This window comes from Arachis duranensis, chromosome 6 (assembly GCF_000817695.3).
Source record: "Arachis duranensis cultivar V14167 chromosome 6, aradu.V14167.gnm2.J7QH, whole genome shotgun sequence".
Classification (NCBI taxonomy): Eukaryota; Viridiplantae; Streptophyta; class Magnoliopsida; order Fabales; family Fabaceae; genus Arachis; species Arachis duranensis.
The window spans coordinates 1,815,231-1,826,450 of NC_029777.3; the positions used below are offsets into that span (position 1 = coordinate 1,815,231).

The 11,220-nt window shown below is 40.7% G+C and overlaps 1 protein-coding gene across 1 annotated transcript; it reads right to left on the bottom strand.

Annotated features, from left to right (window-relative positions):
• Positions 1-6,050: 6,050 nt before the first annotated feature.
• On the bottom strand, positions 6,051-8,195 carry LOC107491904 (arachin Ahy-3). The gene is made up of 4 exons (XM_016112826.3): positions 7,868-8,195; positions 7,479-7,771; positions 6,751-7,371; positions 6,051-6,670 (listed from the first exon to the last, which is right to left on the bottom strand). The coding sequence occupies exons 1-4, from the start codon at positions 8,154-8,156 to the stop codon at positions 6,281-6,283; spliced, it is 1,593 nt and encodes a 530-aa protein (XP_015968312.1). The 5' UTR covers positions 8,157-8,195; the 3' UTR covers positions 6,051-6,280.
• Positions 8,196-11,220: the final 3,025 nt, after the last annotated feature.

Consider the following 11,220-nt stretch of genomic DNA (forward strand, 5'->3'; position numbering starts at 1 on the left):
TAGTTTGTGGTACCCTAGTTCAGGGCCTTGTAGGACCTTACTGATGAAGTAGACTGGGTGTTGTCCGACCTCGTCTTCTTTTATCAGGGCTGACGAGACAGCCCTGTTTGCTACGGATAAGTATAGAACGAGGTCTTTCCCCAGTACTGGTCGGGTTAGGATAGGAGGTTGGCTTAAAAACTTTTTGAACTCTTGGAACGCCTCCTCGCATTCCGGAGTCCATTCGAATTGGCATCCCTTTCTTAATAAGGAAAATAGTGGAAGGGATTTTAGAGCCGATCCTGCCAAAAATCTGGAGAGGGCTGCAAGTCGGCCATTGAGCTGCTGGACTTCTCTCAAACAGGTCGGACTTTTCATTTCTAGGATGGCTCTACACTTATCGGGATTGGCCTCAATCCCTCTTTGTGTTAGCATAAATCCTAGGAATTTTCCTGCTTCCACCGCGAAGGCGCACTTTGCGGGATTTAGTCTCATCCCATGCAGCCTTATGGTATCAAAGACTTGTGAGAGGTCGGATAAGAGGTCAACTTCCTTCTTGGTTTTTACTAGCATGTCGTCGACGTATACTTCCATTAGGCTCCCCAGGTGAGGGGAAAACACTCTATTCATCAACCTTTGATATGTGGCTCCTGCATTCTTCAATCCGAATGGCATGACCACGTAGCAATAGTTAGCTCTGGGTGTGATGAATGATATTTTCTCCTGGTCTGGCTCATACATCGGGATTTGATTATATCCCGAGTAGGCGTCCATGAATGACAAGTATTGGTACCCCGAGCTGGAGTCTACTAGGGTATCAATACTTGGTAGGGGATAAGGGTCCTTGGGACATGCCTTATTTAGGTCGGTATAGTCGACACACATTCTCCATTTATCATTCTGTTTTTTGACTAGCACTACATTGGCTAGCCATGTTGGGTACTTGACCTCTTTAATAAAGCCGGCTTCCAGGAGCGCCTGTATTTGCTCTTCTACTATTAGGGCTCGTTCTGTGCCGAGTTTGCGTCTTCTTTGTTGTACAGGTCGGGACCCTGGATAAACCGAGAGCTTGTGGGACATGAGCTCGGGGTCAATCCCGGGCATGTCAGAAGCCTTCCAGGCGAAGAGGTCGGAATTATCTCTTAGGAGCTCGATCAATTTTTGTCTTAGGTTTTCCCCCAAGTTGGCTCCTATATGAGTGTTTTTTCCTTCCTCCTTACCGACCTGTATCTCCTCGGTTTTTCCTCCCGGTTGTGGTCGCAGCTCTTCTCTGGCCCTTGCGCCACCGAGCTCTATTGTGTGAACTTCTCTGCCTCTTCCTCTCAGATTTAGGCTTTCATTGTAGCATTTGCTCGCCAATTTTTTATCTCCCCTTACCGTTGCTATTCCCGCTGAGGTCGGGAATTTCATGCAGAGGTGGGGAGTGGATACCACTGCTCCAAGCCGATTAAGGGTAGTTCTGCCGATTAAGACATTTTAGGCTGACCCCTCATCAATGACTATGAAGTCTATACTCAGAGTCTTTGATTTTTCCCCTTTTCCAAAAGTGGTGTGAAGGGGCAAAAATCCTAGTGATTTTATTGGCGTGTCCCCTAATCCATATAGGGTGTCGAGGTAGGCTCTTAATTCTTTCTCGTCTAACCCTAGCTTGTCGAAAGCAGGCTTGAAGAGAATGTCCGCCGAGCTTCCTTGGTCTACTAGGGTTCTGTGGAGATAGGCATTTGCTAGGATCATAGTTATTACCACTAGATCATCGTGTCCAGGGATTATTCCTTGCCCATCTTCTTTTGTGAATGAAATGGTAGGAAGGTCGGGTGACTCTTCCCCGACCTGGTATACTCTTTTAAGGTGTCTTTTGCAAGAGGATTTGGTGAGTCCCCCTCCCGCAAATCCTCCTGAGATAATATGGATATGTCTCTCTGGGGTCTGCGGTGGTGGGTCTCTTCTATCCATATCATCTCGCTTTCTCTTTCCATGACTGTCCGACCTTTCCATGAGATATCTATCAAGCCGACCTTCTCTAGCCAGCTTTTCTATCACATTCTTGAGGTCGTAACAGTCGTTAGTGGAGTGACCATATATTTTATGGTACTCGCAATAATCGCTGCGGCTCCCCCCTTTTTTATTTTTAATGGGTCTAGGGGGTGGCAGTCTTTCAGTGTTGCAAATCTCTCTGTATACATCCACTATAGAAACTTTCAGAGGAGCATAAGAGTGATATTTCCTTGGCCTCTCGAGACCGAGTTCTTCCTTTTTCTTAGCTTCCCTTTCCCTCTCTTTAGTTGAGGGAGGGGGTCCAGGTCGCCAACTCAGGTCTCTTAGCTTGGCGTTTTCTTCCATATTGATGTACTTTTCAGCTCTTTCTTGTACATCACTTAGAGAAATGGGGTGTCTTTTAGATATGGATTGTGAGAAGGGACCTTCTCTGAGCCCATTGACTAACCCCATTATGACTGCCTCTGTGGGCAGGTCTTGGATCTCCAAACAAGCTTTGTTGAACTTTTCCATATAGGCTCGTAAAGATTCTCCGACCTCCTGTTTTACTCCCAGGAGACTCGGTGCATGTTTCACCTTGTCTTTCTGAATTGAGAACCTCATCAAAAACTTTCTTGCGAGGTCTTCAAAGCTAGTGATCGATCTTGGGGGAAGGCCATCGAACCACTTCATCGCTGCTTTCGATAAAGTGGTCGGGAAAGCTTTGCATCGCGTAGCGTCGGAAGCATCAGCTAGGTACATCCGACTTTTAAAATTGCTCAAGTGATGCTTTGGATCCGTGGTTCCGTCATAGAGATCCATATCGGGGCTTTTGAAGTTCCTCGGAACTTTTGCCCTCATTATGTCCTCGCTGAAAGGATCCTCTTCACCCAAGAGCGGCTGAGTTTTCTTTCTAACTCTTTTCGCCGTTCCATCTCCTCTTTTAGGTACTTTTCAGTTTCCTTTTGCCGCTCCCGCTCTTGTTCTAACTGTTCCAGGCGGCTGTGGACTAACCCCATTAGTTCAGTTACGTGGGATGGTCCGCCTTTTTCTGATTCGCGCCCATCTGAGGAATTTACCTTCGGGTTTTTTACCCCGGAGGTGCCCTCTCTCTGCTGATTGTTAACCTCCTGGTGGAGGGCTAAGTCCACATCGTTATTGCCTGTGTCCAGATTCTCTTGTTCAGAATCTGTTTCCACATGACCTTCTTCGTGGGATCTGTCCGCCATCAATGGATGATCTCTCGGGTCCCCGGCAACGGCGCCAATGTTACGGTGGGTAACCGGAGATTAATAGAATGGATGGCGTTGGCTGGCCCAAATGTGTGAAGGAGGAGGTTTCTGAATGACTGTGCAGCTCGGGGGACTCCGTCCGACTTGTTTGTACGAGGAGAGGGGAGTGGTACCTGCAAAGACACTCCGATGCCTAAGTTAGCAAGGGTGTGAGCAGGTCTAGAGAGTATTGGGCTTAGAGATACCTGAGGGGTGTCAGTGTATTTATAGTGGTGAGCCAATAACCACCATTGGAGTAGTGCCGTATCTTTTGGGTGTTAACCGCCCCATTATCTTAGGAAGGTTAAGATATGGCTTTATGAAGCGGTTAGAGAGATTTTAGGGGCGGTTACTCATTTGAATGAGTGTTTATCTGCCAGCTAATCTCATGTCCGACTTCTTTAGAGTAAGTCGTAGTTGACACCGACTTCTTATGTGAAGGTCGGTGCTTAACTAGGCTTAATCCTTCGGACTAGGCCTTTTATTTGGACCTGGGTCTTTGTCATTGGGCCAGGGTATGAGCAAATACCATGTCATGATACCACTCATCCCAAAAGTTTCAGCTGATAGGAAAAGGTAATACTAATGATTATATCTCTAATACTCCATAAACTTTCATTGTCCACATTGTATAAAAGGAAAGTCTTGGGGGCCAACAATTTTTTAAAAAGTTGGCCAGCATTTAACCATCAAGAGAAAATTGAATGATTCCACACCATTGGATTTAATCTCACACCATTAAAAACATTCTTGATGGCCACTTGATGGTTAGAAAACACAAAAATTGCTGGTCCCCTAACATTCCTCTTGTATAAATATTTTATTGGCTCCTCATACTTTTCCTTTTTTCCCTTTTTTTTATTGACGGTTACTACCTAAATTGCCAAACCGAGCTAACGGCAGTGTACAAACACAAACCCACCTTAACTTTTTCTCCATGAATGTTTCCTTTTATTTTTAGAGATAAGAAACCTACCTTCAAACAATACCTAAATATTAACTCATCCACTTTCAAAGGAGATTTCTTGGATGAGAATCCTCAACAATACCTTGAAGATGTGAGAAAAATCCTGTGAGCCCTTAGATGCAAAAAAGATTACGCTATTGAGCTAGTATCATATAACCTTCAAGTGATAACTAGATATTGGTACAAGACCCTTATTGAAAGTAAGGAAGCAACTGGGCTGCCTACTCTTTTATGGGAAGAATTCATTAAGAAATTTATTGAAAGATTTCACCCTGCTAGCAAGCAAGCAGAGGATGCCATTGCACTAGAGAGATTAAGGCAACGAAGCATGACTGTGACAGAGTATGCTAAAGAATTTTTCAGCTTATAAATTGTGAAAGAATTCTACCTATGCAATTGAGGTTATAAATAGTGAAAGAATCACTCCTAAACAAGCAGATAAGAAGCTTAAGACAAAAAGACAGCTCTTTAGTGGTTTTAATTTCAGACGAAGACCAAGTTATAAAGGTCATCAAGACAATCAACAAGCACCCATTATTGAAGCTGCGCCGTCTGGTACCCCTCTAACAAGCCTCTTAGGCTCAAAGAGTTTCACTGGAGGGACCTATCAATCTGGTGATTAATCTATGCATGGCAAACCATACTGCCAACAATGTGGACATCCTCATTCTGTAGTATGCTTCAAGGCCATTGGTGCATATTTTGGATGCAATCAAACTGGTCACCTAAGGAAGGATAGTCCAAGTTCCAGGGAGGAATTATTTAAGGTCATGCATATTCTATGACACCATCACCTTCACCTTCATACTCAACTACGTTTCTTGGAAACTTTACTATAAACTCTGTGGACACCTTGGCTAATATAACGTAATTCTTCTAGATCCGATGGAAGACATTGATGTCATTTTAGGTATGGATTGGCTAGCAGTTTATCATTTTATGCCAAATTCTCTAAATGTGAATTTTGGTTAGATCAAGTGGTATTTTTAGGACATGTGGTTCGAAAAAAGTTGAAGCTATTCAAAAACGGCCAAGACCAATTTCTGTGACTGAAATTCGTAGTTTTCTTAGTCGAGCAAGATATTATCGACAATTCATAAAATAATTTTCAAAAATCTCATCATCACCATTAATTAAGCTAACCCAAAAGAATGTCAAAGATGGATAGAGCTGCTTAGAGATTATGATTGTACAATCCTTTATCACCTATGAAAAGCTGATATCATCGTAGCTTCTTAAAGACCACTGATTGGAGAAATTCATCAGCTCGAGGTTAAAGGAATACTGTTCAAACTTAGAAGATCTGGAATTTTTCTTACTCATGTGAATGCTCAGTCATCCCTCATCAAAAGAATTAAAACCCTCTAAAAAGAAGATTTAAAACTGCTTAAACTTTTGGTGATGTTAAGAGCGGAATTAACTCTACCTTCACATTGGACCAAGAAAGAATTCTTCGTTTTGGTAAACGACTGTATGTACCAATCGTTGAAAATCTTCAAAAAACAATCTTGGTAGAAACTCATAGCTCTCGCTATTTTATACATCCTGGTTCTATTAAAACATTAGGATTTGCGACAGTTATTCTGGTGAGAAGGCATAAAAAAGGACATTGGTGACTTTACATGAGCAAGTCATCAATGATCATAAGCAAGCTATATATACCATGCATGTCAAAATTGAATTGTCACGATCTTATAGTGCTTGAATAGAAATCCTAGCTCATTATAGCTCACCCTCAACAATTACTTGGATTTTCGGAGTTAGATCAAAATGTTAGAGCATTTTGTGTTGTTGATATTCTTTTCAAGTTTGTTTTATCACAAAGAAAGGGGGATACAAAGACAAATGTGGCGTGCGTGAGACCATAACTTCTTTTATTATTCATGTTTTTCCCGCAAAAGGTTTTCTCCATATCTGCTCATTGCACATATGTTACATTCCGATCTTAAACAAAAAAGGCATCAATGCCCCTTTGTATTCTTATTCATACTAAAAATTAAAACTACATTATTCTTCTTATTATTATATTATTCATTTGTGGCAAAAAGTATGTAGTGGATAACACGCTTGCAGAAGATACTGGTCGTTTTTAAGCCACAGCCCTCGGAGACTGCTGAGACGGTGGAACGAAGAACTTGAAGGGGTTGTTGTTCTTAAGCTGCCTTGCCTGCTCCCTTGGGAGGCCATATGAATTTGCAACCACCTCCTCCGGCAGGTTATCTATGACGGAGTTTTCACCGGCGAGGTTGGCTATGCTGGGCCTTGAGTCTGTCTTGAATGCCACGTATTCGAAGTTCTCGCTCTGGGACTTTCCAGCGACGGCGAAGTTCTGTGGCACCACAAGCACGTGACCCTCTTGAAGCTCCTCGTCGTACACTCTGTTGCCGTTGCTGTCCACGACTTGCACGTGAGCCCGTCCCCTCAATGCATATATGATGCTGTGTGCGTTGGTGTTGTAGTGAGGGACAAACAATGCATTCTGCAATCACATTTGAATATGTAAATAAATGTCTAGTATATATTGGTAAAAAAAGAGATAGAAAAAGAGAAAGTACAAACCCTGTAGAGATTTCCATATTCAGCACTAAGTCCAAGCCACCTAAGGATTAGAAGGTTGAGATCGTTGGCAGTTTTGAGTGAACCAGCTTGAGGGTTGTAGATGTCTGGGGATCTGTTTCTACCAATGTTCTTTTTAACACTTGCGGTGCAGATCGTCTCTTCAATACCATTCCCCCTGCCTCTGCTTCCCCTGCCACGCCTTCTATCCTCTTCATCGTATTCATATTCATCTTCATCGTATTCCTCTTCTTCGTCGGCACCTCTCTTTCTATCTGGGCTCAAGATTCTGAGGCCTCCCCTCACTGTCACAATGGCTCCCTCTTCTTCACTCTCGTTCTCGCCTCTTAGGTTTTGCACTATCTGTCTGTCGTCAACCTGGAAGGCTTGTTCCAGGAACTCCGGCGTGAAGCCGCTGAAGATGTTTCCACCTTCGTTTTCTTCTTCTTGTCCTGCTCGTTCTCTGCGGCTGTGCTGTCCTCGAGGGCTAAATTCACGCTCTTCTTGTCTAGGCTGAGTTTGCGGGCTGTATGGGCTATATGGTAAGCTTCTTCGTCTGCTTTGTCTGCTTTGTTGTTGGTACCTTAAGAACTCTTGCTCTTGGTTCCCAGCCAAATTGAATCTCTGTTATGTATTATTAAATGTTGATTGCTTTAGTGATGACAAGTTCTAAGAAATGACTCAATATTCATGATATATATGCAGATGCCAAAAATAAGGAATATATATACCCTGGGGAACTGATCAAGCTGGTTGTCGTTGTTGTTGGTGTCAGTAAGAGAAACAGCAACAACATCAGTGTCGTGGTCGTTGTAGAGCCAGAAAGCAACACCGGTGGGAACTGCAATGAGATCACCCTCATCGAAACGGTGCACCTTCTGGTGACTATCTTGTTGCTGTTGGCTTTGGTCTTCTCCTTGAAGACGTCTTGGTGGTCTTTGGGACTGAGATCGACGTCCTTGTTGTGCAGGCTCTTCATATGTGCTAGGACAACCAGGGAATATCAACCCAAAGTATCCCCTTCCTGTATGTGTTCATTCAAAATGAAATTAACAAACAAAGATCATGGAAAAAATAAAATAAAATTCTCAAATATGAAAAAGTAGTAATAAGTAATAACCTTGCTGGATGAAGATCTCCTGGGGAGCATTGGAGTAGAAAGGCCTACGAAGGGCGTTGCGGCGGAGGACTAAGCGAGAGAGGGCGACGCCGGCGCATTCGAACTCCTGGTTGTTGGGGTTCCAAGTCTCAATGTAACCGCCCTCTGATTCAATGCGATTGTCAGGTCTCTGCGCATTGAGGCGCTGGAACTGGCACGCATTCTCCTCCGGCTGCTGCCTGAAGGAGATGCTGCTAGCTCCCAGAACTAGAAAGCAAAAGCAAAAAGAAAGCGCAAGAAGCTTAGCCATGGCTGCTATTATTGTTATTGGTGTGGTTGTGATGAAGAGGAGAATGAGAAGCGAGGTGATTTATAGGGGGCGAGAGGAGGGTGAAGGAAGGGACACGTCGGAGAAAGTGAGTTGGTAGACTGAGCAATTGGGACACTCTTCAGCATGCATGGCTATGGCACCCTTCCTTTGTTACACCTCGCAAAGCATCTCTATAACATGATAAGCATACAAAGAGAGCAACCTTGTCTCCATGCACAGCTAAGCATTTATCTGCGATTTCTTCACAACGGGGACCACGCATGCACGGCTTCAGTTCTTCTCTTTTCTTGCTCATGCCTAATTCTCCGGTTAGATACATTGTTTAATGTTTATGAGTTGGCGGTACAGTCGACTTCCTATAAAATTGATATTTGAGAGCCGTTAGATGATTTTACTAAATTTTCATAGAACGACTCTCAGATATTAATTTTATGTGAGGTCGACTTCACTTGAGCTTTCATTTTAAGTGTGATGGTATTGTTATTATTATTAAAAATTATTTTAATTATTATTATTTGCATATTTTAGATATTATTATTAGTAACGGTTAATTTTTTGTGTTATGAAAGTAAAAGTGATGATATATTTTAATATTGTAATTTTTTGTATTTTTTAAAACTGTGAAAATAAACAAATCGGAGGGTCCGATTTCTCTATTTCAAATTTTTTAAATTTTTTTTTAACACAAATCGGATTCGATTTGTGTACCTCTCATAAATCAAACAGTCCGATTTGTGTACTTCTAAAAATCGGACGGTTCAATTTCTGTATCTCTAATAAATTGGACCGTCCGATTTCTACTTCTCCAGTTAAACTATTCTACATTTGAGTATAACACCTAACCAATCCACATTTTAAAAAATGCACCACTACTACTCCAATATTAAAAATAAAAAGTACATAGGCATCAGGAAGGGCTATTATTATTAGCACTTATAAATTGTGATCAATGCTTTTATAATATTTAAAATTTTGAATAAATTATCATTTGTACACATGAAAAATATAGACGCGGACAAATTTACTCATATAAGAATAAAACGACAATTGTAACCACGAAAGATGGCCTCTGTATGTCAAAAATATCGAACATTCATTACGCAATTGATCTGTAAAGATATTCTTGACACACAGAAGCCATCTTCCATAATTATAATCGTCGTTTTATTTTTATATAGGTGCATTTATTAACGTTTATATCTTTTATGGCTACAAATAATAATTTTTTATTTACAAATTTTATTTAATTTTCATCAAAACTAAAAAAAATCGCTAGTTACGGGTTTTAAATAACATTATGAAATTGTTACTAATAATTTCTTCCGACCCTAAGTATCTTATATCAATATATTACACAAAATATTATTATAATATTAAATAAATCACTCTTAACAGTACATATAAAAAAATAGTCTACAGACATGCATTACTCAACGTATAAAAAAATATTATTTTTATACTAAAATCAGCCACTAATGTATTTATGTATAAATATGATGGTTCTAGTTGAACTTGAGAAGGGGGTTGAATCAAGTTGGCTTAAAATTTAAAATTTCAGACTCTGTTAATCTGTTGCTTCAAGTTGCAGGAGATTATTTGAAATTATCTCATACGCAGAACATAAAAGAGCAGGGAAGAGAAAATGAAGACCAGCATGTATCTTGGTTCGGATTCTTTGTACCATGAATCCTACATCCAGTCTCCACCACAAACTATGGTGGAATTTTCACTAATCATTCACAGATTACATACACCAATACTATTGAATTTTTTCCTAATTCAACTAGTATCTACCCCCTAAGCTTTCATCACCAAAAGTTTAGCTTCCCATAGTGCTGACCCAACTAGTAGTGGGAATCAACCAGATTCAATTTTCCCAAGTGCTAACCCAACTTGGTAAGGAAAATTAATCCTAATTCATAAACCCAAAATACATCAGAAATTAGTGGCTATTTTGTATCACTCTTGCCTTTTCTCTCTTGACTTTTGAACCTCGCATAATTGCCTTTTCTCAAAACTAAAAACAACGCAAGACAGCCATAACATAAAGATCAGAATTAAGCTTGAGTAGAAGAAAGAGATTCCAACTCTGTGTTAGAGATGGTGCTCTGAGTGTGTGTGTGTGTTCTCTCTTTTTTGTTTTTGAAATGGTGGAGTGAAGCTTCTTATATATCTTCAACTTGGCTTCTTTGTTGCCTCTTTCATTTCCTTGTACCAGCTACTCGTTGGAGCTGTCATAGCTGGCAGTAGTCCTTTTTCACCATGCTCCACTACCTCTGCTGCTTGAGGAGCTCGACTACTACCTCTGCTGTCCTTTGCTTGACCTTCTTCCTTGGCATGCTCTTCTTTTGCATTCTGCTCCATTTTCTTGCTGCTGCTGCTCTGTGCTCTTTGCTTGTTTGTGTTTTGTATCCTAGTATTGCTCAGCTGATGTCCTTGGATTAGTGGTTATCCTAGTGTCCTTTCTTGCTTTTACAGAGCCACACCTGTTCTTGTTGTGTTGTTGCTTCCTTTGTTTTTCAGTTGTCCTGTTTTGCTCATGATATAGATAGCTGCTCTTTTTCTTTTGCCAAACGTATAGCCTTTCATTCTTGCTGAACGGTGAAACAAGAGTGAGGTATTGGACTTGTGTATTTACTTGAAACATCAAATGAATGAACATGTAGCATTGTTTGGCTGTGAGAGAATTCATGGGCCTGCCACAATAAAACACACATTAAATAATATTGGGCTTTCAACCCAATTGAATGTTTGTCATCATAAATTAACCCAAAATCAAATTAGGCTCAACAAAATATATGTGTATATATGTATTTATATTTTATTATTTTAGCATGTATTTTATACTCGTGACTGATTTTAGTGGTTGATTTTGGTGTACATGTAGCACAACTCAAAAAAAATTACTCAATAAAAAAAAAACAAATTGAATATGTTCACACCGAAGAAAGAAATATTGCCTCATTTTGATATGAACATTTTACTAGACTAATAGGATATTTTGATTCAATATTGTATCAAGAGATACAGAGATGAGAGATAA

Bases quoted from the DNA above. Each gene is read 5' to 3' on its own strand.
- LOC107491904 (XM_016112826.3), bottom strand. From the start codon at position 8,156: ATGGCTAAGCTTCTTGCGCTTTCTTTTTGCTTTTGCTTTCTAGTTCTG. The intron at 7,772-7,867 runs GTTATTACTTAT...GAACACATACAG, and splicing joins GGAGATCTTCATCCAGCAAG to GAAGGGGATACTTTGGGTTG. The intron at 7,372-7,478 runs GTATATATATTC...AATACATAACAG, and splicing joins AGCTTGATCAGTTCCCCAGG to AGATTCAATTTGGCTGGGAA.